The sequence below is a fragment of the Hyla sarda genome, chromosome 10, assembly GCF_029499605.1.
Source record: "Hyla sarda isolate aHylSar1 chromosome 10, aHylSar1.hap1, whole genome shotgun sequence".
Classification (NCBI taxonomy): domain Eukaryota; kingdom Metazoa; phylum Chordata; class Amphibia; order Anura; family Hylidae; genus Hyla; species Hyla sarda.
Genome location: NC_079198.1, coordinates 44,565,646 through 44,588,958, shown reverse-complemented (window position 1 = coordinate 44,588,958; position 23,313 = coordinate 44,565,646). Strand labels below are relative to the sequence as shown.

General features: G+C 42.3%; 1 protein-coding gene across 4 annotated transcripts in view; it reads right to left on the bottom strand.

Moving 5' to 3' along the window:
* Positions 1–23,313, bottom strand: part of NHERF4 (NHERF family PDZ scaffold protein 4) — an 818,185-nt gene that overhangs the window by 474,895 nt on the left and 319,977 nt on the right. For all 4 annotated transcript variants that reach the window (XM_056543464.1, XM_056543466.1, XM_056543465.1 and 1 more), the window contains 2 exons: positions 19,088–19,152; positions 4,654–4,865 (listed from right to left, as the gene is read on the bottom strand). In XM_056543464.1, the coding sequence (XP_056399439.1) occupies positions 4,654–4,865; positions 19,088–19,152 (277 nt within the window). The remainder of the gene's footprint in view (positions 1–4,653; positions 4,866–19,087; positions 19,153–23,313) is intronic.

Genomic DNA, 23,313 nt, shown 5'->3' with positions numbered 1-23,313 from the left:
CAGAACTCTCCTGGAATAACGAGGCGCTCTATGCTACTTTCAAGAAAGGCTTGTCCAGCGCCATAAAGAATGTCCTGGCCGCACGAGATGTGCCTACCATCCTGAGTGACCTCATCCACTTGGCCACCAGGATTGACCTGTGTTTTGCTGAGAGACGAGAGGAACTGCTACAGGAAAAGGGAAGTGCTCGTCCCAGACATTTTCCTCGTCTGGCTCCTATCTTCCAGTATCCACCGCAACCCTCTAATGGGCCTCCCGCTGAGGAAGCCATGCAGGTGGATGATCGGTCTCGCCTGACCACACAAGAAAGGAACTGCCATAAAGACGAGAATCTCTGTATGTACTGTACTAGTACTGAGCATTTCCCAAGGGACTGCCCTCTTCGTCCACCTCGTCAGGGAAACGCCCGCACCTAGTCAACGTTGGAGAGGCGTTACTAGGTGTGAATACCTCCTCTCCACGCATTACTGTATCCGTGCAGATTTCAGTACCCGCCAAGACATCCTTTGCAGCCACAGCTTTCCTGGATTCCGGTTCTGCCGGTAACTTCATCGACGCCTCGCTGGTAAACAAGTTCAACCTCCCTGTGATTCGCTTGCAAAAGTCCTTCTTCATCTCCACAGTCAACAGAGAGAGACTCGACGGCACCTTGCAGTTCCATACGCACCCCCTCAAGATGGACATCGGAGTTCTGCATTCCGAGCGATTGGAGTTTTTTGTGTTACCCCATTGCACCTTTGAACTCCTCTTGGGTCTGCCCTGGCTCCAGCGCCATTGTCCCGTTCTGGATTGGACCTCTGGAGAGATCCGAAGCTGGGGTTCGGCTTGTCTTGGCAGATGCCTCAAGCCGGTACAAGTCAAGTCTGCACCTGTTGTTCCTCCTCCTCCCGGTCTGCCTGAACCTTATGTGGATTTTTGGGACGTTTTTTGCAAGAAACAAGCGGAGGTGTTGCCTCCACATAGGCCATATGACTGCCCCATTGACCGTCAACCTGGTACTTCGCCACCTAGAGGAAGAATCTACCCTCTTTCTCCTCCAGAGACTCTAGCCATGTCGGAGTATATCCAGGAGAATCTGCAGAGAGGGTTTATTGTTTCAAAAAAGGATGGCACCCTCAGACCTTGCGTAGACTATCGAGGACTTAACAGCATTACTATTAAGAACCGTTACCCTCTTCCCCTGATTGCTGAACTCTTTGACCGCTTACAAGGCGCCAAGTACTTTACCAAGTTGGATCTCAGAGGGGCCTATAATCTCATTCATATCCGAGAGGGTGATGAGTGGAAGACGGCTTTTAATACCCGAGACAGTCATTTTGAGTACTTAGTCATACCCTTTGGACTCTGTAACGCCCCAGCTGTCTTCCAGGAGTTCGTTAACGATATTTTCAGACACCTGCTCTATACCTGTGTCGTAGTCTATTTGGATGACATCCTCATCTTCTCTTCTAATTTGGATCAACACCATGCTCATGTCCGCTTAGTGCTCTCCTGTCTCAGGAAGAACCGCCTCTATGCTAAATTTGAAAAGTGCTTGTTCGACCGCACCAGTCTCCCCTTCTTGGGCTACATCATTTCCGCCAAGGGGCTTCAAATGGATCCTACCAAGCTTTCTGCCGTCCTGGACTGGCCTCGTCCTTCTGGCCTCAAGGCCATTCAGCGATTTCTCAGATCCGCTAATTACTAAACACAGTTCATCCCGCATTATTCCACCCTTGTGGCACCAATAGTGGCCTTGACCAAGAAGGGGGCTTATCCGAAATCCTGGCCTCCTCAGGCTGAGGAGGCCTTCTGCGCTCTCAAGTCTGCCTTTGCCACCGCTCCAGATCTGTCCAGGCCGGACCCCACAAAGCCTTTCTTCCGGGAGATAGACACCTCCTCCGTGGGTGCTGGTGCTCTGCTCATGCAAAGGACTCCGAAAGGCAGGTCGATTACTTGCGGGTTTTTCTCTAAAACCTTCTCTCCCGCTGAGAGAAATTATTCAATTGGAGATAGAGAATTACTCGCCATCAAGTTGGCTTTGGGGGAGTGGCGCCATTTACTGGAAGGATCTGTACATCCAGTGAAAATCAACACGGATCATAAAAATCTATTATACCTCCAGTCTGCTCAGAGATTAAACCCCCGCCAAGCTCGCTGGTCTCTATTTTTTGCCAGATTTAATTTCCTGATCCACTTTCGTCCAGCGAGTAAGAACTTCAGGGCCGACGCCCTCTCTCACTCCTCTGATGTCTCAGGAGATGAGGCCAAGCCACAGCACATTGTGTCTCCGGAATGTCTTGTCACTGTGGCACCTGTAGACTTGCGCAATCTCCCTCCAGGGAAGACCTATGTTTCTCCCGGACGTCTGAAAATTCTTAAGTGGGGGCATTCTTCTCTACTCGCAGGGCATCCTGGCGTCCGAAAAGCTGTACAACTTATCTCCAGAAGATATTGGTGGCCATCCTTAGAAAAGGACATCTCTGAGTTTGTTAAGTCCTGTTCTGTGTGTGCTAGAGACAAGACCCCTCGCCAGAGACCCGCCGGCTTCCTCCAGCCACTTCCTGTACCGGAGACCCCATGGTCCCATATCGCTATGGACTTCGTCACAGATCTACCACCCTCTCACGAGAAAACAGTTATTTGGGTCGTCGGGGACCGCTTCTCTAAGATGGCGCACTTCATCCCATTGCCAGCCTTACCATCTGCGCCACAGTTGGCCAAGCATTTCTTGCGACGCATCTTCCAGTTACACGGCCTTCCTTCGCATAGTGTCTCCTACAGAGGGGTCCAATTTGTGTCCAAATTCTTGAGGGCCCTTTGTGGACAGCTTAAAATCAAGCTGGACCTCTCTTCATCTTACCACCCCCAAACCAACGGTCAAGTGGAGTGGGTAAATCAAATTTTGGGTGACTACCTTCGCCACTTTGTCTCCTCCCACCACTATGATTGGGTCGCACGCCACCCGTGGGCGGAGTTCTCTTATAACCATAAGGACTCTTCCACCACCAACAAGTCTCCCTTCTTCGTGGTTTACGGTTGTCATCCTCTACCTCCTCTGCCTTTATCCTCCACCTCCGGTGTGCCTGCAGTGGACGACCTGGTGCAGGACTTTTCCTCCATCTGGAGCGAAACACGCCTCTCCCTAATACAGGCTTAATCCCGCATGAAAATCCAAGCGGACAAGAAACGTCGGTCTCCTCCTGTCCTGGTTCCTGGGGACAGAGTTTGGCTTTCCTCCAGGTACATCCGCTTCAGGATCCCTAGTTACAAGCTTGGTCCTCGCTACTTGGGACCATACAGAGTCAAGAAAAAGATCAATCCTGTGTGTTATCAGCTTCATCTCCCTTCCTCTCTTAGAATTCCCAACTGTTTTCATGTCTCCCTCCTCAAGCCTGCTGTCTTTAATCGCTTTTCACCCAAGAATCTTCCTCCCACACCTGTATCCAGTGCCTCGGATGTCTTCTCCGTTCGGGCGATATTGGCCTCCAAGTTGGTCAGGGGGAGAAGATTTTTTCTGGTTGACTGGGAGGGTTGCGGTCCTGAGGAGAGATCATGGGAGCCAGAGGAGAACATCTTGGACCGCAAGCTGTAGTTTACAAAATAGTATGCCATGTGGTTTTGTTTTTTTCTATTCTGGCACCATAGGGGCTTCCTAAATATAACATGCCCCCCAAAAACCATTTCAGAAAAACTCACTCTCCAAAATCCCACTGTCGCTCTCTCCCTTCTGAGCCCTCTACTGTGCCCGCCAAACACTTGACATACACATATGAGGTATTTTCTTACTCGAGAGAAATCGTGTTACACATTTTAGTAGGATTTCTCTCATTTTACCCCTTGTAAAAATTCAATAACTGGGTCTACAAGAACATGCCAGTGTAAAAAATGAAGATTTAGAATTTCCTCCTTTAATTTGCTGCTATCTCTGTGAAACACCTAAAGGGTTAACAAACCTTTTGAATGTGATTTTGAATACTTTGAGGGGTGCAGTTTTTATAATGTGGTCATTTGTGGGGTATTTCTAATAGGAAGGCCCTTCAAATCCACTTCAAAACAAAATTGGTCTCAGAAAAATTTTGATTTTGAAAATTTTGTGAAAAAATGGAAAATTGCTGCTGTAGTTTGAAGCCCTCTGATGTCTTCCAAAAGTAAAAACATGTCAACTTTATGATGGAAACATAAAGTAGATATATTGTGTATGTGAATCAATACATAATATATTTGGAATATTCATTTTCCTTATAAGCAGAGAGCTTCAAATTAAAAAAACATGCAAAATGTACAATTTTTTCATCAAATTTTGGATGCAAGTATCGACAAAATTTTACCAGTAACATAAAGTAAAATATGTCACGAAAAAACTATGTCGGAATCAGAATGAAAGGTAAAAGTATCCCAGAGTTATTAATGTTTCAAATGACAGCTGTCAGATGTGCAAAAAATGGCCGAGTCCTACTGTGAAAATTGGCTGGGTCCTTAAGGGGTTAAACTTTCTGGCACCAGTTCATTTGAAAAAAAAAATTTTTACCTGGAGTACCCTTGTAACAAATGTACATTCTGCTTTTTAGAAAATTATATACCATTCTATCTTCATGTAGATTAAAGTAACATAAAATAATAAATTAAACATCAAAATTATATGTTGAACTGAAAATAGAATCATGACCTCACCCTGATGTGCGCTTCTTCATGCACATATTCCCCATTAACCTGCAGCACTTGGTCTCCATCTTTTAGTCCTGCAAGATGGGCTGGTCCTCCAGGAACAACTTGACGAATAACATGGCCATCACGTTCTATCTCCATTCGTAAGTAGAATCCAAAAGTACCATTAGCATCTTTCCTTAGCACACATACTCGAGGTGCTGGCTCAGGGTCTGTTCCTTATAAAGAAGAATTTAATGGTGTTAGGTTTTTAACAGAGGATTGGTTAAGAAAATTCAGCACACAATATGTGCCAGTAAAAGTTTTAATCAAACATTTTCAGCCGTATACAACCAATTAGCTCCTGACCTATCAATACATTACAATACATCTTGTTTAGCTGTTTCTGGAAGCTCTCACAGAGAAAGAATGGAGTGGCGATTTGCATGTGTGACCCACAGATCCATTCTAATGGGAGACTGGGGTCCCCATTCTCAAGATCACAGCGGGCCCAAGCAGTCAGACCCATTATGATTAGTTTGTTATATAATTTTGCTATATGATTAGTTAGTTGTATAATTTAGAAAAAATAAAATGTAAGAAAAAATCCCCTTACCCCCCCCCAAACAAAATACATTTTCCCTTTACAGTCTCTTCTTGTACATTAAACATAAACAAAACAAAAAACATTTTCATATTTGTTTAAAAAAAAAAAAAACTCAATTACATAGCTGTTATTTCTCTATTATATATACTCACCATTTTATATTGTAAACTGTTACAGGAAGCAAAGAACAGCAGGTCCGCTCCGATTCCCTTCCTCTCTGTGTTACACGTGCAGTGCAAAACATAGAGCAGGGGATTCAGAAAGCCTGCCACAATTGGCTGCCTCTTCTATGCGCACTCCCGAGTGTGAGCACTGCATAGAAGTGGGAGGGCTTCAGATCATGTTATACATGCCGGGGAAAACCCCCTCCAACACTCCTGAGCTCACTGTGAGTAAGCAGAAGACAGTGCCATATAAAGGTTAAAAGTTAAAAAAAATAAATGACTAAATAAATAAATGAAAATTGGAAATTGAGGCTCAGGGTCAATGAATATTGGATGATGATATGTTTATTATAATAAAATATATATGATAGTTAAAGTGTGTGTCGAACCTCACAGGGCCCTTGTGGGTTGGCAAATACACAAAAAAAATTCATATACAAATATAATACAGCAATTGTAACTAATATCAACAGGTAATTAGTAAAATTCATAAAATTGTAAAAAAAATTAAAAAATATATGAGTGTCCACAGTATCCGATAAAACAGCCAAAATGATCCACAGTGTCCAATAAATCAGTCACAATAATCCACAGTGTTCGATAAACCAGCCGAAAAAATAGAGATATTCTTGAGAAATTGATCTAATAGTTCAGATGGTGGGTACCATGAAAATAATGTGCATATTAATCTCTTAGTAGTTTTGTTCAAATTAATACCCTTGTATGTGAATTATTTGTAATCCGATGTATAAGTTCTGACTCTTTGTGCAAAGAGCCCGCTGCTAGAGATTGGGCAGTCTCAACGATATGCAGCGATGTCTTAAGTGAGTTTATAGGAAGGATACAATGTTGCTAGACAAGTGATACTATGTATGCATACAATTGTGTAAAGGGTTTAGTTATCTTGGATGAAACACCTGCTGCTAGAGATTTTGCGGTCTCAAAATATGCAGTGGGTTTTGGTGGGCAAATAAACAGGGGACTTCAGCGATTCAAAAGTTCAGCATAGCTGCATACATAGTACCTGATGTGGCGCTGGTGGTCCCGGCTTGGTACAGATGATGGTCGGCTGTTAAAGACACGGCTTGTCTCAAAAGATACAGCAAATTGTAGAGGATCCGATCCTTGTAATGGCTCTGATAATTAGCCCGTGTAGCGTATCCTCGTGGCTGGAGCGTTGCGCATAGGTTTGATTCGCCGAAAATTTAAGGGTTCTGCCTCTGGGATATTGGCTGTATGGAGTGGCACTTAGAAGGGAAAGCTGGACGCGTTTCAAGTCCTCCATAGGACATTTCCTAGCTGCTGAGGAAAGGTCCTATGGAGGACTTGAAACGCATCCAGCTTTCCCTTCTCTACAGCCAATATCCCAGAGGCAGAACCCTATGCTGTACTTTTAAAGTGCTGCAGTCCCCTGTTTATTTGCCCACCAAAACCCACTGCGTATGTTGAGACCGCAAAATCTCTGGCAGCAGGTGTTTCATTCAAGAGAACTAAACCCTTTACACAATTGTATGCATACATAGTATCACTTGTCTAGCAACATTATATCCTCCCTATAAGCTCACTTCAGACATCGCTGCATATTGTTGAGACTGCCCAGTCTCTAGCAGCGGGCTCTTTGCACAAAGAGTCAGAACTTATACATCGGATTACAAACTATTCACATACAAGGGGATTCATTTGAACAAAACTACTAAGAGATTAATATGCACTTTATTTTCATGGTACACACCATCTGAACTATTAGATCAATTTCTCAAGAATATCTCTATTTTTTCATCTGGCCTATCGGACACTGTGGATTATTTTGACTGATTTATTGGACACTGTGGATCATTTTGGCTGTTTTATCGGATACTGTGTATTTTTAAATTTTTTTACAATTTTATGAATTTTACCAATTATCTGTTGATATTAGTTACAATTGACGTATTATATTTGTATATCCATTGTGAATTTTTATTGTGTATTTGCCGACCCACAAGGGCCCTGTGAGGTTCGACACACACTTTAACTATCATATATATATTATTATAATAAACATATCATCCAATATTCACTGACCCTGAGTCTCAATTTCCATTTTTTATTTATTGCATTTTTTACACCGTGGGTATAGGTGTTATTTGAGTAGCTCGGGTCCGAGGAAACTAGTTGATAAGAGCCTCTCCTACTCTTTATAAATAAATAAATTACTGCAGGAGGGGAGGTTAGCATGAAGGGGGGAACAACCTGTAAGTTGTTAACCTGAGTTAATAATTAGACTACCTCATAACAGGTACTCTTTTTTTAAAATGATCCAATATGATATATAAACCCCACAAAAGGTGGGTTTAAAAAATAAAACCTGTCCCACAAAAAACAAGCCCTTATATGGTATTGTGGAAGGAAAAAAAAATCATGACACCTAGAAGGCCACAATGGAAAATTGAAAAAAAATTGGTTGGGCATTAAAGGGAAACTAACAGTACGGTCACCCACACTAACCTGAAAATACTAGGTAAATATTGCAGGTGACCTTGTTTCTAATGCTTTATATCGGATGAAAATCATTGCAGTTGATATTTATCTTGTTGATAATGTGGTCATTTCTTCTTAAGTACATAGGAGATGGGCTGCTGCTGTATGTGCAATGCTTTCTTCCACCTGAACTGCTGATAGCTCCACCCACATCTATAAATATTAATCCTCACTTCCTCCGCATCTCTGTAAAGGAAGTGGAGTTATCAGCCAGAGCAGCGGGAAAAAGCATTGCACATACAGCAGCAACCTGCCTCCATTACACTTCAGGAGAAATCCATCTTGCGGCTTGTATGGTAATTTCTTATTAACGGCTGCATCGATTGTCACCCACACTATCTACTTGTATATTCAGGTTAGTGCGGGTGACCCTGCTGTCTGTTACCCTTTAACCCCTTAAGGATGAAGGGTGTACAGGTACGCCATTGCGCCCTTGTACTTAAGGACCAAGGGTGTACCTGTACGCCCTTGGCATTTCCGTTCACCACCGCTCACCGGGTAGTGATCAGAACAGGATGACTGCTGAAATCCTTCAGCAGGCATCCCATGACATCACCCAGGTGGGTCCTGAAACCCCCTCATATCGGCGATCGCTGCGATTTGACAGGCAATTCTACCAGTTAAGCACAGCATTTTTGGGTTATTCGGATCTCCCGTGACCCGATGAAATGGGTACTTAGGTGGGAGGTGGCAGTGACAGCACTGTTATTGATTGGACAGAACGACCGACCAATAACAGGCAGCAGTGGGAGGGTTAACCTCCCGTTGCTCCACTCTGCCCACCCACACAAGGATCTCTGTGAGCACAGTGGAACTAGTGTGCCTGGACCCCCCTTCTGTGCCATTTGTGCCAATCTGGGCAAACTGTGTGCGGCACTGTTAGTATAGGGAAAGATTTTGATTAGGCAGGGAAAGTTAGGAGTAAAAAAAAAAGACTCAAATGAAAAAAAAAAATTTGTTGCGTTCCCCCCCCCCCCCCCCACCGTAGGTGGCCGAGGGTCCGCAGCACCTTTAGCTGTGTGACCCGGGCCCTAATTTAGGGTGCTGCAGACTGTCCCAGCCTTTTTTTTTTTCCGGTGTGGCCGGACCATTTTCACTATAAAAGAGCATCCAGCCACTGTTAGCGAATCTCCCACCCCACCGCTTTTAATTTCTCTTTATTTGGCCCCAATATACCTGTCCACAGTACATTGTCTTCCATATTTTAAATAAAACAAAACCCTTCACATAATACCTCTGATAACACTTCTTGGGTATTTTTTTTTCTAATGGGTTATGGGTCACAGAGTCACTTGCATTGGGGGTTTTCAAGTTGCCTCAAATGCACACAGTATTCTCTCCCCCCGTCGAGCACTGTTGTATTTGCAGGCAACAGTTTAGGCATGGCCACACATAAAACATTGTCAAGATGATGAATCAGAGCATAGGGTTTGGGCCTGGTACAAGTTTTACTTTTGGCAATGCTCTGGGTCATGATACTGGGTACATTACTGGCATGTCAGTGGGAAAAATGCAATTTTCATTTTTCAAAAACTACACTTCATCAATGCCAGGAAAATAAACAGATGAAACACCCATGTGTTCAAAATGTTTCTTCTTCAGGGTATGTACTTTCTGTAATGGGATCACATGTAATGGGGTCCCATTCCTGGAAAATTATGAAACACCTGTGCGTTCAAAATGTCCACTTCACCCCTATGCACATTCCTCAGGGGAGGTCATTTCTTTAACCCCCCTTAAGGACCAAGGGAGTACAGGTAGGCCTTTGCTCCCTGGTACTTAAGGACCAAGGGCGTATCTGTACGCCCGTGGGAATTTCGGTCCCCCCCGCTCACCGGGCGAGGACTTGACCGTGGTGACTGCTGATATCTATCAGCAGGCACCCCGCGCAAATGCCCAGGGGGGTCACCCCCCATGTCGGCGATCGGCGCAAATCGCAAGTGAATTCACACTTGCGATTTGCACGATTCCGGGTCATTACGGGTCTATGGTGACCCGGGATAGAAGGGGGATCGCGGGTGTCTAAGACACCCACAATCCCCCCAAAGAGATAGGAGTGAGGTGGCAGGGGTGCCACCCCTCCTATCCCTGCTATTGGTGGTCTAGACGCGACCACCAATAGCAGATCGGGGGGGGGTTAACTTTCGTTTTCCCCATTCTGCCCACCCACAATAGGCGGGGCAGAACAGGGAAACGACAGAGGACCAGCGCCGGAGTCCACTTACCGATCTGCGGAGGCTGCGGGCGATGATCGGCGTCGGAGATCGGCGGGCGGCGATGTCGTGCAGCAAGCTCCCTGGATCTGATGGAAGCCGGTAAGTTGCCTAGCAACATCTGGAGGGCTGCAGTCCGAGACCACTATATAGTGGTCTCTATACTGTAGCACTCCAGATGTTGCAAAACTACAACTCCCTGCATGCCCAGACAGCTGTTTGGGCATGCTGGGAGTTGTAGTTTTGCAACATCTGGAGGGCTACAGTTTGAGGCCACTATATGGTAGTCTCTGAACTATAGCCCTCCAGATCTTGCAAAACTACAACTCCTAGCATGCCCACACAACTGTTTGCTGTCTGGGCATGCTGAGATTTGTAGTTTTGCAGCATCTGGAGGGCCACAGTTTGCAGTGGTCTCTATACTGTAGCTCTCCAGATGTTGCAAAACTGCAAATCTCAAAATCTCAACAGCCCTTCGGTGATCAGTACATGCTGGGAGTTGTAGTTTTGCAACAGCTGGAGGCACACTGGTTAGAAAATATTGAGTAAGATAACAGAACCTAACTGAAGGTTTTCCAACCAGTGTCCCTCCAGCTGTTGCAAAAATACAACTTCCAGCATGCATGGTCTGTCAGTACATGCTGGGAGTTGTAGTTTTGAAACAGCTGGAGGTTTGCCCCCCCCCCCATGTGAATGTACAGGGTACATTCACACAGGCAGGCTTACAGTAAGTTTTCTGCTTCAAGTATGAGCTGCGGCAAATTTTTCGCCGCAGCGCAAACTCCTAGCAGGGAACTCGCTGTAACCCTCTGCCAGTGTGAATGTACCCTTAAAACACTACACTAACACATAATAAAAGGGTAAAACACTACATATACACGCCCTTACACTGTCCCCCTTAATAAAAATTAAAAACGTATTTTACAGCAATATTTCCAAAATGGAGCCTCCAGCTGTTGCAAAGCAACAACTCCCTGCATTTCTGGACAGCCACTGACTGCCCAGGCATGCTGGGAGTTTAGCAACAGCTGGAGGCACCCTGTTTGGGAATCACTGGCGTAGAATACCCCTATGTCCACCCCTATGCAATCCCTAATTTAGTCCTCAAAGGCGCACGGCGCTCTCTCACTTCGGAGCCCTGTCGTATTTCAAGGAAACAGTTTAGGGTCACATATGGGGTCTCTGTACTCGGGAGAAATTACACTACAAATTTTGGGGGGCTTTTTCTCCTTTTACCCCTTCTGAAAAGGAAAAGTTGGGGTCTACACCAGCCTGTTAGTGTAAAAAAAATTTTTTTTACACTAACAGGCTGGTGTTGCCCTTTACTTTTTATTTTCACAAGAGGTAAAAGGAAAAAAAGATCCCCAAAATTTGTAGTGTAATTTCTCCCGAGTACAGAGACCCCATATGTGACCCTAAACTGTTTCCTTGAAATACGACAGGGCTCCGAAGTGAGAGAGCGCCGTGCGCCTTTGAGGACTAAATTAGGGATTACGGAAGTACCCCATATGTGGGGCGTAAAATGCTCTGCGGACGCACAACAAGGCTCAGGAGTGAGAGCGCACTATGTACATTTGAAGCCTAAATTGGTGATTTGCACATGGGTGGCTAATTTTACAGCGGTTCTGACATAAACGCAAAAAAATAAATACCGACATGTGACCCCATTTTGGAAACTAAACCCCTCACGGAAAGTAACAAGGGGTATAGTGAGCCTAAACACCCCACAGGTGTTTGACAAATTTTCGTTAAAGTTGGATGGGAAAATGAAAAAGAAATTTTTTTTTCACTAAAATGCTTGTGTTACCCTAAATTTTTCATTTTCACAAGGGAAAATGGGAAAAAAGCCCCTCAAAATTTGTAACCCCATTTCTTCTGAGTAAGAAAATACCCCAAATGTGGATGTAAAGGGCTCGGCGGGCGAACTACAATGCTCAGAACAGAAGGAGCGCCATTGGGATTTTGAAGAGAAAATGTGTCCGGAATTGAAGGTCACGTGTGTTTACAAAGCCCCCATAGTGCCAGAACAATGGACTCCCCAACATGTGACCCCATTTTGGAAACGACACCCCTCACGTAATGTAATAAGGGGTACAGTGAGCATTTACACCCCACAGGTGTCTGACAGATTTTTGGAACAGTGGTCCGTGAAAATGAAAAATTTTATTTTTCATTTGCTCAGCCCACTGTTCCAAAGATCTGTCAAATGCCAGTGGGGTGTAAATACTCACTGCACCCCTTATTAAATTCTGTGAGGGGTGTAGTTTCCAAAATGGGGTCACATGTGGGGGGTCCACTGTTCTGGCACCACTGGGGGCTTTGTAAACGCACATGGCCCCTAACTACCATTCCAAACAAATTCACTCTTCAATAGCTCAATGGCTCTCCTCCTCTTCTGAGCATTGTAGATCGACCGCAGGGTACTTGACGTCCACACATGGGGTATCTCCATACTCAGAAGAAATGGGGTTACAAATTTTGGGGGGTATTTTCTGCTATTATCCCTTGTAAAAATCAGAAATTTGGGGGAAACACAAATTTTTGTGAAAAAAAAAATATATTTTTTTTTACATATGCAAAAGTTGTGAAACCCCTGTGGGGTATTAAGGCTCACTTTATTCCTTGTTACATTATTCAAGGGGTCTAGTTTCCAAAATGGTATGCCATGTGTTTTTTTTTTTTGCTGTTTTGGCACCATATTGGCTTCCTAAATGCAACATGCCCCCCGACCAAAATTTGCTCTCAAAAAGCCAAATATGACTCCTTCTCTTCTGAACAATTGGGCTACAAATACAAGTATACATTTTCTCCTTTTACCCCTTTTAAAAATTCTAAAATTGGGTCTACAAGAACATGCGAGTGTAAAAAATTAAGATTGTGAATTTTCTCCTTCACTTTGCTGCTATTCCTGTGAAACATCTAAAGGGTTAAAACGCTGACTGAATGTCATTTTGAATACTTTGGGGGGTGCAGTTTTTATAATGGGGTCTTTTATGGGGTATTTCTAATATGAAGACCCTTCAAATCCACTTCAAACCTGAACTGGTCCCTGAAAAATAGTGAGTTTGAAAATTTTGTGAAAAATTGGAAAATTGCTGCTGAACTTTGAAGCCCTCTGGTGTCTTCCAAAAGTAAAAACTTGTCAATTTTATGGTGTAATCATAAAGTAGACATATTGTATATGTGAATTAAAAAAAATTATTTGGAATATCCATTTTCCTTACAAACAGAGAGCTTCAAAGTTAGAAAAATGCTAAATTTTAAATTTTTTCATCAAATTTTGGGATTTTTCACCAAGAAAGTATGCAAGTTACCGCACAAATTTGCCACCATGTTAAAGTAGACTATGTCACGAAAAAATAATCTCGGAATCAGAATGATAACTAAAAGCATTCCAGAGTAATTAATGTTTAAAATGACAGTGGTCAGATGTTCAAAAAACGCTCTGGTCCTAAGGTGTAAAATGGACTGGTCCTTAAGGGGTTAATGGGGTGTTTCATATTTTTATTTTCCTCTGAATGTACGTAACTGTCAGCTACTGATATGCTCTATAACTCCTGAGCCCTGTTGTGCGTCCACACAGCACAATACTCCATACAGTGGGGAAAAGAGTATTTAGTCAGCCACCAATTGTGCAAATTCTCCCACTTTAAAAGATGAGAGAGGCCTGTAATTTTCATTTTTCATCATAAGTATACCTCAACTATGAGAGACATAATGAGAAAAAAAATCCATAAAATCACATTGTCTGATGTTTAAAGATATTTGCAAATTATGGTGGAAAATAAGTATTTGGTCAATAACAAAAGTTCATCTTAATGCTTTGTTACCCTTTGTTGGCAATGAGGGCAAAATTTTCTGTAAGTCTTAACAAGGTTTTCAAACTCTGTTGCTGGTATTTTGGCCCATTCCTCCATGTAGATCTCCTCTAGAGCAGTGATGTTTTGGGGCTGTCGCTGGGAAACACGGACTTTCAACTCCCTTCAAAGGTTTTCTATGGGGTTGAGATCTGGAGACTGGCCAGGACCTTGAAATGCTTCTTACGAAGCCACTCCTTCATTGTGTGGGCGGTAGTTTGAGTTCATTGTCATGCTGAAAGACCAAGCCACTTTTAATCTTCAATGCCTTTGCTGATTGAAGGAGGTTTTCACTCAAAATCTCACCATAGATGGCCCCATTCATTCTTTCCTTTACACGGATCAGTCGTCCTGGTCCCTTTGCAGAAAAACAGCCCCAAAGCACGATGTTTCCATCCCCATGCTTCACAGTAGATATGGGGTTCTTTTTGTACAACTCAGCATTCTTTCTCCTCCAAACACGACAAGTTGAGTTTTTGCCAAAAAGTTCTACTTTGGTTTTATCTGACCATATGACATTCTCCCAGTCCTCTTCTGGATCATCCAAATGCTCTCTAGCAAACTTCAGACGGGCATGGACATGTAATGGCTTAAGCAAGTGGACACGTCGGGCACTGTATGATTTGAGTCCCTGGCCACGTAGAGTGTTACTGATGGTTGCCTTTGTTACTTTGGTCCCAGCTCTCTGCAAGTCATTCATTAGGTCTCCCCGTGTGGTTTTGGGATTTTTGCTCTCCATTCCTGTGATCATTTTGACACCACAGGGTGAGATTTTGCGTGGAGAGCCCCAGATCGATGTCTTCTATTTTCTAATAATTGCTCCCACAGTTGATTTCTTCACCCCAAGCTGCTTGCCTATTAAAGATTTAGTCTTCCCAGCCTGGTGCAGGTCTACAATTTTGTTTCTGGTGTCCTTCGACAGCTCTTTGATCTTAGCCATAGTGGAGTTTGGAGTGTGACAGTTTGAGGTTGTGGACAGGTGTCTTTTATACTGAAGACAAGTTCAAACAGATGCCATTAATACAGGTAACTAGTGGATGACAGAGGAGACTCTTAAAGAAGAAGTTACAGGTCTGAAATCTTGCTTGTTTGTAGGTGACCAAATACTTATTTTACCGAGGAATTTACCAATTAATTGATTAGAAATCCTACATTTGTGTTTTCCTGTACATTTGTGATTTCCTGTATTCTTTCCCCCCTTCTGTCTCTCATAGTGGAAGTGAAAATTACAGGCCGCTCTCATCTTTTTAAGTGGGAGAACTTGCACAATTGGTGGCTGACTAAATACTGATTTCCCCCACTGTGTGGTTGTATTTCCATACTCTGGGTAATACATTTTGGAGGAATTTTTCTCCTATTTCTCCCATTATCCCTTGTGAAAATGAAAAATTTGGGGTGACTCCAGCATTTTACTGTTAAATTCTAATTTTTCCCGGCCCACTGTTCCAAACACCTGTAAGGTGTAAACACTCACTGTACTTCTTGTTATATTCCTTACGTGTCTCATGTGGGGGGTCCAATGTTCTGGCATCATGGGGGCTTTGTAAACGTACATGGCCTCCGACTTCAATTCCAGCCAAATTCTCTCTTCAAAAACCCAATGGCGCTCCTTTTCTTATGAGCCCTGTTGTACACCCTCAGTGCCCTTTACGCCCACATATGTAGTATTTTCATAAGAAATGGGGTTACACCGTTTGGGGGGCATTTTCTCTTATTACTAATTGTGAAGAAAAAAATTGGGGTAACATCAGCATTTTAGTGAAAAAATTTTTTTTTCATTTTCACGACCAAATTTAACAAATGTTTGTTAAACACCTTTGGGGTGTTAAGGCTAACTGTACCCCTTGCTACGTTCCCTGAGGGGTGCAGTTCCCCATATAGTGTGCCAAGTGTTTTTTTATGCTATTTTGGCACCATGGGGGCTTCCTAAATTCCACAAGACCCCCAAATACCATTTCCGCAAAATTCTCTCTCCAAAAGTCCAATGTCACTTATTCCCTTCTAAGCCCTGTAGTGCATGCGCAGAGCACTTTAAATATACACATGAGGTGTTCCCATACTCAAGAGAATTTGGAGGGACTTTTCTCTCTTTACCCCTTGTAAAATTTAAAAAAAAAAAATGGGGCTTCAAGAACATGTTTGCATTAAAAAAAAATGGAGATTCTGAGTCTTTTCCTTCCTTTGCTGGTATTCCTTAAAGGGTTAACAAACTTTCTGAATGTCATTTTGAATACTTTGAGGGGTGCAGTTTCTATAATGGGTCACTTATTGGGGTCTTCTTACAGAAAGCCCCCTCAAATCCACATCAAACTTAACTGGTCCCAGAAAAATTCTGATTTAGATTTTTTATTGATAGTTTGGAAAATTGCTGCTATAATTTGAATCCCTCTAATGTCTTCAAAAAGTAAAAACATGTCAACTTTATGATGCCAACAAAAAGTAGACATATTGTATAAGTGGATCAGTACATACTTAATTTGGCATGTCCATTTTCCTTACAAGCAGAGAGTTTCAAAGTTAGAAAAATGCTAAACTTCTAATTTTCATGAAATGCTGCAAGTATCGATGAAAATTTACCACTGTCTTAAAGTAGAATATGTCACGAAAAAACAATCTCGGAATCAGAATCAAAGTCATTAATGCTTTAAGTAACACAGGTCATTGCAAAAAATGGCCTGGGCCTTAAAGGGGTATTCCAGGAATCAAAACAAAAACAGGCTATTTTTTCTTTCAAAGACCTCTTGCTGTTTGTCTCCAGTTTGGGTGTGGTTCTGTAGCTCAGTTCCATTGAAGTGAATGGAGCCAAGTTGCAATACCCCACCCAAAGCGGAAACAAGGAGGACGCTGTCTTTGAAAGAAAAAATGCCTGTTTTTTTTTATTCCTGGAATACCCCTTTAAACCCTTAAGGACCAAGCGTTTTTCAGGTTTTGCACTTTTGTTTTTTCCTCCTTACATTTAAAAAATCATAACCCTTTTAATTTTGCACTTAAAATTTCATATGATGGCTTTTTTTTGTGCCACCAAGTCAACTTTGTAATGACATGAATCATTTTACCCCAAAATCTACGGCGAAATGGCAAAGAAAATCATTGTGTGACAAAATTGAAGAAAAAACACCTTTTTGTAATTTTGGGGGCTTCCGTTTCTACGCAGTACATTTTCTAGCAAAAATTACACCTTATCTTTAATCTGTAGGTCCATACGATTAAAATGATGTCCTACTTACATTGGTTTGATTTTGTCGTACTTCTGGAAAAAATCATAACTACATGCACGAATATTAATATGTTTAAAATTGTCATCTTCTGACCCCTATAACTTTTACATTTTTCCATGAATATTTAGATTAAAATAGATTTTTCCACTGACATGATATTTACAAAACGACATTAGGTTACATGGGGCACATTGACATCCATTATTAGAGTTAAACCTTTTCATCATCTTGTTCTATAAGTAATGTCTTGGCATTTGCACTTTTCTACAACTTTTCATTATATATCATAATTATAAGGATAAAAGAAAAAAGAAATGGTAGTATGTGTGTATGTATATATATATATATATATATATATATATATATATATATATATGTATGTGTGTGTATATATATATATATATATATATATATATAACACTATTGGTACACACGCATTCTACTACGTAAGTTATCTTGGAGATGTTATATTTCCTTTATTTTTATTTATTTCACTTTAGTCTTTTATTTCTGTTTTCCTTTTGGTTTTGCTAAACAACTGCCTATCTTATATGCAATATTGAATGGACAATCAAGTCTTCCTATATGCAGTAAACAAATGTTCGCTGTTGTAAAATAATAAGTTGACAGCTGCGCCTGTCCTTTATACATGTTTGTTTTTCTATTTTGGTAAAATTCAATAAAAAACAATTGAAAGAAAAAAAAAATTCCATGAACGGGGTGGTGTGAGGGCTCATTTTTTGCGCTGTGATCTTAAGTTTTTATCGGTGCAATTATTGTTTTGATCAGACTTTTTGATCGCTTATTATTCATTTTTTTATAGTATAAAAAGTGACCAAAAATACGCTATGTTGGACTTTGGAAATTTTTTGCGCATACGCCATTGACCGTGTGGTTTAATTAATATATATTTTTATAGTTCAGACATTTACATACGCAGCGATACCACATATATTTGTTTTGATTTTTAGTTACACACTTTTTTTTAAATGGCAAAAGGGGGGTGATTCAGATTTTTATTAGGGATTGGGTTAAATCACATTTATTTCCTTTTTTTTTTTTTTACTTTTTTTATGCAGTGTTATAGCTTTAACATTGAATTCACTGATTGCAGGCACTGTTCAATGCATTGCCATAAGAATGCATTGATCATTGTTTTCTCCGCTTGATTGCTCAAGCCTGGATTTCAGGCTTGGAGCAATCAAGTGCCGATCGGACAGCCGGGAAGAAGGTAAGGCACCTCCCGCTGTTCTCCAGCTGTTCGGGATGCCGTGATTTCCCCACGGCGGTCCCGAACAGCTCCGCTGAGCTAGCCGGTATGGTTTTCTCCCGTTTTAGACGCCGTGATCAACTTTGATCACGGCGTCTAAAGGGTTAATACCAGACATCATCTGGGGGGTACCAACGGCCAGACCCCCCGCAATCAGACATGTTTACCCCTATCCTTTGGATGGGGGATAACATGTTTAGGGGTGGAGTACCCCTTTAAGGCCCAGAAGGCATCTCAGGGGAAAGGGTTAAACATTATATTGACAATAAAATTATTATTATTATTAAAATATACTGTATAACTGATAAAATTACAGGTTATGGATACTAGATTTAAAGGGACTGAATGTTGATCCAGGGATTTCTTCTGATTGCCATATTTGGAGTCAATAAGGAATTTTTACCTCTAGTATGAGGTTTTTTTTGCCTTCCTCTGGATCAACTCAGCAGGGACTCATTAGGGATGTGGGTTGACCTTGATGGACTCTGGTCTTTTTTCAACCTTATGAACTAGGTTACTATGTATGTTACTAAAGGAGCACCAACTCGTATACATTGTAGTTTCGAGATAGCAGCTTATCTATTGCTAAGTGACAATTATGAGGTAACAAACCTGGATCTTCACCAAGGCACAATGCTGGATTGTCAATCCCCAATTTTGGGTTGAATGGAAACTTCCTAAAAGAAAAAAAACATAGGAGTAAAACACAATAAATGTCAAGGAAAGCACTGTAAAAGAGCATAAGCAGAAGTTTTGTTCCACTGCCCATTGTTACCCCAAATCATTTGTAGACAGAAATTCTTGAGCTGTTCTCTGCTAGAAGGCTGAGTTTACACAGTGTATCTTTTAAATTTTTTAGCATATTTGGATGTGTATTTTTCTGAGAATCTCCTCGGTTGTTAAGCCTCTTAATGCTGTATTTGTGCGAGGGGCGTGGGTTTTTTAACGTCCCTGTACCTCAAGGTCGGGCAAGGCTATATAACTCCCCCTGTACCTCTAGGTCGGGTGTACGGTTTTGGCGGAACAGGGGCATGGCATGTGGCGTTTTATGGGGTGGTCCGAAGTTTTGTTTCACTGTTCCAAGCTCCGGTGGCATGCTCAACATGGTAAGGTATTGCTGTTGCCAGGAGGTTCACAGATGGCCACCGCTGCGGCCATTTTCACTGGCTGTGGACATTGCCTTCTACTCTGGAGGGGTGTCTACCCTGTCTGTGCAGTCCTTAGAGAGCCTGTTTCCTTAATTGTGTGGACTTGTACTAAAATTGTGATTTCCCCATTGTGTTTTTGACTAATCTTTTAGTTACTGTAGAGATCATGTAACATGCACGTTGCCCTGGACTCGGCACGCCCGTTCTGTATGGTGGTAGGACCCGGAAGCCTGGTATAGTCCACCTGGAGAGGGACGTCATCTTTGGAACAACCAATTGCTAGCAGCATGAGCCTGTTTGCTGTCTGCTCAGCTGGCGTATCTCATCTCCCATGTGATGCGACCTGTTGAACCATTGTATCTAAGTCTGTCATGTATTTTAGCTGTTTATTTTCTTTAGTTTTTTGGTCATTGAGTCACTGTCTTTACAGACTCTCATATCATGTATTCGCTTCACATAGTTTATACAGTACATACATTCATAACTGTGTATATCTGTGTATACCTTCATAGCATTCATAATGTGTATATGTTTATAGCATTTATAATAAATTTACGTTCATAGCATTGATTATGTGTATACCTTTATAGCGTTCATAATGTGTATATGTCTATAAGTTTTTACTCTGTGAATACATCCATAGCTTTTATAATGTATTTATGTTCATAGCATTTATTATGTGTATACCTCCATTGCGTTCATATTGAGTATATATCCATAGCTTTTACACTGTGTATACATCCATAGCATCTATATTGTATTCTGTCCATGGAGTTTATTCTGTGCATCATTCATAGCATTTACATTCATAGTGTTTATTATACATTCAGGGGGACATGTTTCATTTCCAGTGTATAATAGAAGTTTTTTACCCCTCTGCTTGTTGTCTAAATTTGGCGCAGCTGCGTTAAATTTATCATTCTTGTGCAGCTACTTTTTTGAATTGCGTTTAAATTTAGAATTCTCCTCAGAGCATAAATTTACACCGCAGCTCTATTTAGTAGGAGCTTTGTCTGCAGCGTATCTGCACCTAAACAGTAAGTGTGTCCTCGTTATTAGTTTTAGAATTTTTTTCTTCATTATGTAGAGTTTTAATCTCACAATAATACCACTTTTTGCACCCAATTATAACACATCAATTATACCAATGTCCTTATTCTTCATTTAACATATGTGACACCCCTGTGAAAATCACCTCAAATGTACATGGTGCACTCTACCTTATGGGCCTTGTTGTGCGCCCGCAGAGCACTTTGCGTCCACATATGTGGTATCTCCGTACTCTGGCTAAATTGTGTCCCAAAAAATGGGGATCTTTTTTCCCATTTACCTCTTGTGAAAATGTAAAGTATGCGGCAACACCTGCATGTCAGTGTAAACAATTTTATTTTTATACACTAACATACTGGTGTAGAGTCCAACTGTTCCTTTTCATAATGGGTAAAAGGAGAAAAAGCCCCCCAAAATCTGTAAGGCAATTTCTCCCGAGTACGGCGATACCCCATATGTGACCCTAAAATGTTGCCTTGAAATACGACCGGTCTCCAAAGTGAGAGACCGCCATGCGCATTTGAGGCCTAAATTAGGGTTTTGCATAGGGGTGGACATAGGGGTATTCTATGCCAGTGTTTCCCAAACAGGGTGCCTCCAGCTGTTGCAAAACTCCCAACATGCCTGGACAGTCAATGGCTGTCCGGCAATACTGGGAGTTGTTGTTTTGCAACAGCTGGAGGCTCCATTTTGGAAACAGTGCCGTACCAGACGTTGTTCATATTTATTGGGTAGGGGTGGGGAGCTGTGTAGCCGTATGTATATAGTGTTTTTTACTTATTTTATTTAAGTGTAGTGTAGTGTAGTGTTTTTAGAGTACAGTCACACGGGCGGGGGTTCACAGCAAGTTTGCTGCATCTCAATCTTGCAGCACTCCCTGTAAACCTCCGCCCATGTGAGTGTACCCTGTCCATTCACATTGGGGGGAGGGGGGGGGGAAACATCCAGCTGTTGCAAAACTACAACTGCGAGCATGCCCTTTGGCTGTCCGTGCATGTTGGGAGCTGTAGTTTTGCAACAGCTGGAGGCACACTGGTTGCGAAACACGGAAACAGACTCAGTGTTTTGCAACCAGTGTGCCTTCAGCTGTTGCAAAAACTTCAAATCTCAGCATGCAGTGACAGCAGAAGGACATGCTGGAACTTGTAGTTATGCAACAGCTGGAGGCATACTGCTACAACTCCCAGCATGCCATTTGGCAGTCCGTGCATGCTGAGGGTTGTAGTTATGCAACAGCTGAAGGCACACTGGTTGCAAAACACTTGAAAGTTTTTTACTTAACTTAGTGTTTCCAAACCAGTGTGCCTCCAGCTGTTGCACAACTTCAATTCCCAGCATGTATGGTCTGTCAGTGCATGCTGGGCGTTATAGTTTGGAGGCACAGCTGGAGGCACACGGGTTGGGAAAAAGAGTTAGGAAACAAACAATGTTTCCCAACTAGTGTGCCTCCAGCTGTTGCAAAACTATAATTCCCAGTATGGCCAGACATGCTGGAAGTTGTATTTCGGCAATATCTGAAGGGTCAGATGTTGACGAACTACAACTCCCAGCATGCTTTGGCAGTCTGGGCATGCTGGGAGTTGTAGTTTTGCAACAGCTGGAGGTCCACAGTTTGTAGACCACTGTATAATGGTCTCCAATCTGTGGTCTTCCAGATGTTACAGAACTACAACTCCCAGCATGCCTTGACAGAGTGGGCATGCTGAGATTTGTAATTTTGGAACATCTGGAAGAGCACAGATTGGAGACCATTATACAGTGGTCTCCAAACTGTGGCCCTCCAGATGTTGCAAAACTACAACTCCCAGCATGCCCAGAAAGCCAAAGGCTGTCTGGGCATGCTGGGAGTTGCAGTTTTGAAACTCCCAGAGGCAGCAGTGAGATCGCTTTACGGCGATCTCACTGCTGCCAATGAAGATGCCGCCCTGCTGCTGCAAACTCACCGCGGGGACGCACCATCCCAGGGACCGCCTGGAGGACGCCGTTCGCGTCGGGACACCACATGGCCGGGTAAGTGACGCCGGGGGACGGGTAAGGGACACTTAGAAGAGCGGTGTGTGTCCCAATCCCCGTGATCCGGACTCACACACCGCGCTGCTAAGTATTCTCATAGAGAAACGCTGCTATCAGCTAGTCAGATTTGACTAGCTGATAGCAGCGATCGCTTGGGTGGGGGCGGGGAGGGGGCTGGATGAAACCCCCCGTGGTCACATGGTAAGATGGATGGCTATCAGTGATAGCCACCATCTTACCGGGCGCTGGGGAAAAATATACCGGAAAGCAGTACATTTTAAAAATAAAAGGAGAATGATCTACAGTGTTAAGTGGATTACAAGGCAATTTTAATGTGACGGAGCTTGTTCAATGATAAGTAAGCCATCAAACATTTCCTATGTAAATGTATAAAATTGTTGGATCATAAAATAACAATACCAATATACAAGTGATCTAATGAATAACTGAACTGTAAACAAATATTCTATATGCACATTATTTTAAAAGTGCTTTGGAATAACCAAGGAGTAAAAAGCAATATAAAGCAAACCAAATGAGGAATTGAGATAGGAAAGTTAAAACATTCCGGTGGTTCCTTAGTAGAACTTTCCTTCAGAAATAGAAAGGATTGCTACGTGCAGTTAA